Raw genomic sequence first — 4,416 nt, 5'->3', positions numbered from 1 at the left:
GGTTAAAGAAATGGGGGATTTAAGTCCACGACTATAAACAATACTCGAAAAATAATAAGTGACTACCGTGCAGAGGCCGATATAATTTCCCCTTGAAAATAATGTTCATATGAGGCTCACATGCAGCGAGTTTTATTTCTCCATGGCAAATTCTTTCTTCGGTCAGCACTGACACACCTGTCGCCTACGTGTTCGTCCACAACCTGATCGACATGGTACAACCGAGCCGCAGAAATCTTCCGATCTTTCCCCGATCTTCCAAACAAAGATCAGCGACCGTGCCCATGACATCCCTGAGAATACGGTTTCTCTAGAGGGCAATATTACAAAACCGCACGTTTTGCAGCGGGTCCCATAATTCCGTTCCCCGCCGGCTTTCTATATAAGCGCTCGAACGGGCGCAGAGTTGAGCCTCCCTCCCCCGAAACCAACACCACACGCACGCCGCGACATTTCCCAGATATTTCGCCCCTGCGCTTTTCTTCCTCCTCCGCCGCAATTTCTCCTAGTTATCCCTAGCGCGACATGCCGGAGGCACCTGCACGGGCAGCCGGCGGCGGCGGCGGCGCCTCCGCCCCCGCCGACGTCGACGTCGTCACCTCCAGCGGCCGCCGCAAGATCGCCGCCCATTCCTCCGTTCTTGTAAGCCATCCTTTCTCCGTCCCCTTTGATTTCTCGCCGCATTACCCCGCCCGCCGGCACGCGGACGCGGTCCGTGAATTCCGATGCTAGCGATCAGGATTCAGGAGACGGCGTGTGTATGCGATTCGGTCGTCTGAAAATTTCAGTTCTGAAGGGGGGATATTTATTCTTGTTTCTTTGTTGGCGTCATCGAGCAGGCGTCGGCGTCGCCGGTGCTGGAGACGACCCTGGAGCGCCGGCTGCAGAGGCTGAGGGAGAGCGGCAAGGGCGGCAGGGCCGTCGTCCGGGTCCGCGGCGTCACCGACCACGTCGCGGCGGCGTTCGTCCGCCTCCTCTACGCCGGCAGCAGGTACCGCCTCTGCTGTTTCCTCCCTGGAATTGAATGAATACACCAAATAGTACGCTGTTTCTTTTTTCTTTCTAGGATTGTTCTAGTATTTTTTGTATGTTTTGCTGGCATCTTGAAAGACCGAGTTCATCTGTAGGACCGAGAAACCAATGCGAATTCCCCATCTACAACTTTGAATTCCAGTTCTTCTATACTAGTGTTTCGCAACCCTTTGCCTCGCCGGTCGCCGGCCGACGCCGAGCCACACACGCCCCCGACAATTTGCATGCTTGAGATCGACCCTTCCGTCCGCTAGCCCGGTGGGATCTATCGTACTCCCTCCGTTCGAAATTACTTGTCGTAGAAATGGATATATTTAAATGTATTTTAGTTCTAGATATATCCATATTCGAGACAAGTAATTCTGAACGGAGGGAGTAGATTCTATCAACCTCCACACGAACAGGCGAATCTTAGAATCTCTGTCCCTGTCTGTCGCGGCGCCTAGCTATCTCCAACTTGCCAACTCGCCAGTTCTGCCTCGTCAGAAGATAGGCGAGACGACACACAGATAAACCTTAACCTCGCCGCGCCCAAGCCGGGCCATGCAAAAGCAAAACCCCGGCAACTTGCGCGCGCGCGCGCGAGCCGTCGAGCACCGCAAGTTCTTTCTTTTCCCTGTGTGTTTTGTTTGGTCTTGGTTGGTGGGCGCGCTAGGGGTAGCGCCTGCCTAGTTGGAACCTCCATGGCCACCCGCATGTGTCGTCGCTGTCGCCGGCACCATCATCCTGCCTGCTGGCTACTACTCGTGGGTGTGGAGACAGGGACCGTCCAATCTCACAGCGCGAACTGTTCTTCTACTACTCCTAGTTGCTTGTTTGTATGTATTTTCGGTGATGGCGAATGGACACGCGGAAAAATCAATCACGAGTATCTAATTTGGTGATGGGAATTCTGGACGGCGTGCAGGCGTGGCGAGGGCGAGGTGGACGAGGACGTGGAGAGGTACGCGGAGCAGCTGCTGGTGCTGGCGCACGCGTACCGGGTGCCGTGGCTCAAGCGGTGGTGCCAGGAGGCCATCGGGTCGCGGCTCACGCCGGGCACCGTCGTGGACGCGCTGCAGCTGGCCGACCTCTGCGACGCGCCGCAGCTGCACCTCCGCTGCATGCGCCTGCTCGCCAAGGAGTTCCGCGCCGTCGAGCGCACCGAGGCATGGCGCTTCCTCCGCGACAACGACCCCTGGCAGGAGCTCGACGTCCTCCGCCAGCTCCACGACGCCGACATGGTACGTACCTTATTGCCTCTGAACATTCATGCGGTGAAATCATGTCTGTTGGCACTCGAGAGGTGTTGGGGTGTCACTTTGGGCGGTGGCGAGATGAGATGATGCATTCCAAAGCGCAGCGACAGATCGATGGTCCGCCTCCCTCGACGTCTCAGTGCGCTGTGCACTGGGAGACATGGCGAGCATGCATGCCGCCCGGCCCGGTCGGCTTCGGGAGGTGCTCGCCATGTCGCGTTCGTGGGCATTAAGAAATGACGCGAGGGCCTGATTTTGCCGGTGCTTGAGGTCTCGTCATCCTGCATAGGTCGTTTCGGTTGGTGCGTCCACGTCCACCCCACAGCACGCCGGGTGGAGGAATGGCCGGTGAATGTTCACATCTCCGAAACGGTCGTGCCAAACGTTTTCGTCCCAGCGGTCACGGTTATTGCTTATGACCGCATATGCCCATCAATCTTTTGATTTGACAAAAGTTAGGAAAAAGCGTCAAAGATACTCCACTATTTAAAAAGTTTGCAAAAATGTCGAACACGTTTTTGGTTCGTCATGTCGAGATCAATCTACTCCGGTAGTAATTTTTATGCATGCTCGCGAGTATGATGAACTGACGGAAACTTTATTCTGGCGTGCAGCGGCGGCGAAAGTGGCGTCGGAAGCGCGCGGAGCAGAAAGTGTACATGGAGCTGAGCGACGCCATGGACATCCTGCGGCACATCTGCACGGACGGCTGCACGGAGGTCGGACCCGTGGGGCAGGCGCCGGCCAACTCGCCGTGCCCGGCGTACGCGACGTGCCGGGGCCTGCAGCTGCTCATCCGCCACTTCTCCCGGTGCCAAAGCCGGGCCACCTGCCCCCGGTGCCAGCGCATGTGGCAGCTGCTCCGCCTCCACGCCGCGCTCTGCCGCGTCCCCGACGGCCACTGCAACACCCCTCTCTGCACGTAAGTTCATTTGCCCCAACGCACGGCTCTGCTCATTCTCACGCATAAGCAAATTGAACTCATGTCTGACGTTGCCATGGATCTCGTCTGATCATGCAGGCAGTTCAAGCTCAAGGAGCAGCAGAAGGAGGCGGTGTCGGCTTCGGCGGCCGCGAAGGCCGGCGACGGCAGCGACGGCAGGTGGGGGCTTCTTGTGAAGAAGGTGAAGGCTGTCAGCGTCATGTCTTCTCTCGGCAAGAGAAGCCCTCCCTCTCAATCTCAGTGCTGCTGAGCCTGAGCGTATGGAATGTATGTTACTGAGGATCCCCTCTGAGAGCTGATCGAATGTTGTGCAATCGCAGCTTGCATCAGCCTGGGACAGGTAGCTAGATGTAGTGTGCGAGTGTAGAGAAAGCGGCCTATTTTTGGCCCGTCTTTCCAGTGTATAATCTCTCTATTGAGCAATGTAGTCGTAGTGTTATTCTTTTGTGGGGCGAGAGAGGAAACGGGCGGAAATTTGTTGTAAGATACTGCCTGCACTGTAAATCTGTAATACTAGTAGCAATGTGTGCGATTTGTCCACGTAGCAACAAACTTTGCAATCCTAGAACAGGGAACAAAGTTGCAAGGTATCTATTTTTGTTTAAACATCTTGTTTTCGTATTGATTATACATTAAGAGAGCATCGGTGTGGCAACCAAAATAATATCTTTATAAACTACTCCCTCTGATCCATATATGTGCTAAATGAGCCACAATTAATATTGATCGGTGGGAGTACTTAAAAAGGACACAAGGTGTCCTCTCTAGTTGCTCATGCGTTTCGCTCGATCTCTTCGACCTTTCGTCCTTCTGCTCCGTCCTACAATAAAAATCTTCTTTGCTGTGTCATGCTGTGTCAACACTTGTGCTCCGCTGCAACGAACGCAACTTCTCCTAAATCGCTGCGCAAATCACAGCCTCATTCCCCAGACCCATGTGATCGTGGGGACGTCCTCCTAGCCAATTCCATCCGCTTCTCCATCTACCCCGTCATCCCATCTCTTCCTCTCCCGAACCCCAACCCAACGACGGCTTCCAATCCGATATTTCGGCCATGTCGGCAAGAGAGGCATGTCGTGCGACCGCAACACTGAGGAGGATGAACCTAGGGTGGTGCCGCAGGAGCAACACCACCATCAGGACGACGGACATGCGGTGACTGGGAGCTTTTTCGTTGGTGAAGCTGTCGCAACACCCAAGCAC

At 55.2% G+C, this 4,416-nt stretch overlaps 1 protein-coding gene across 1 annotated transcript; it reads left to right on the top strand.

The window, feature by feature from the left end:
• Positions 1-418: 418 nt before the first annotated feature.
• LOC119269995 (BTB/POZ and TAZ domain-containing protein 2-like) lies at positions 419-3,843 on the top strand. Its single transcript, XM_037551935.1, has 5 exons — positions 419-642; positions 840-991; positions 1,940-2,255; positions 2,885-3,192; positions 3,292-3,843. Exons 1-5 carry the CDS (start codon positions 526-528, stop codon positions 3,461-3,463), a joined length of 1,065 nt encoding a protein of 354 aa, XP_037407832.1. The 5' UTR covers positions 419-525; the 3' UTR covers positions 3,464-3,843.
• The last annotated feature ends 573 nt before the right edge of the window (positions 3,844-4,416 follow it).

The sequence above is a fragment of the Triticum dicoccoides genome, chromosome 3A, assembly GCF_002162155.2.
Source record: "Triticum dicoccoides isolate Atlit2015 ecotype Zavitan chromosome 3A, WEW_v2.0, whole genome shotgun sequence".
Lineage (NCBI taxonomy): Eukaryota > Viridiplantae > Streptophyta > Magnoliopsida > Poales > Poaceae > Triticum > Triticum dicoccoides.
This window is presented reverse-complemented; position numbering and strand designations above follow the sequence as displayed.

Coding starts and splice junctions, on each gene's coding strand:
- LOC119269995 (XM_037551935.1), top strand. CDS start 526: ATGCCGGAGGCACCTGCACGGGCAGCCGGCGGCGGCGGCGGCGCCTCC. Junction 643..839: donor CCGCCCATTCCTCCGTTCTT/GTAAGCCATCCT, acceptor GTCATCGAGCAG/GCGTCGGCGTCGCCGGTGCT. Junction 3,193..3,291: donor TGCAACACCCCTCTCTGCAC/GTAAGTTCATTT, acceptor CTGATCATGCAG/GCAGTTCAAGCTCAAGGAGC.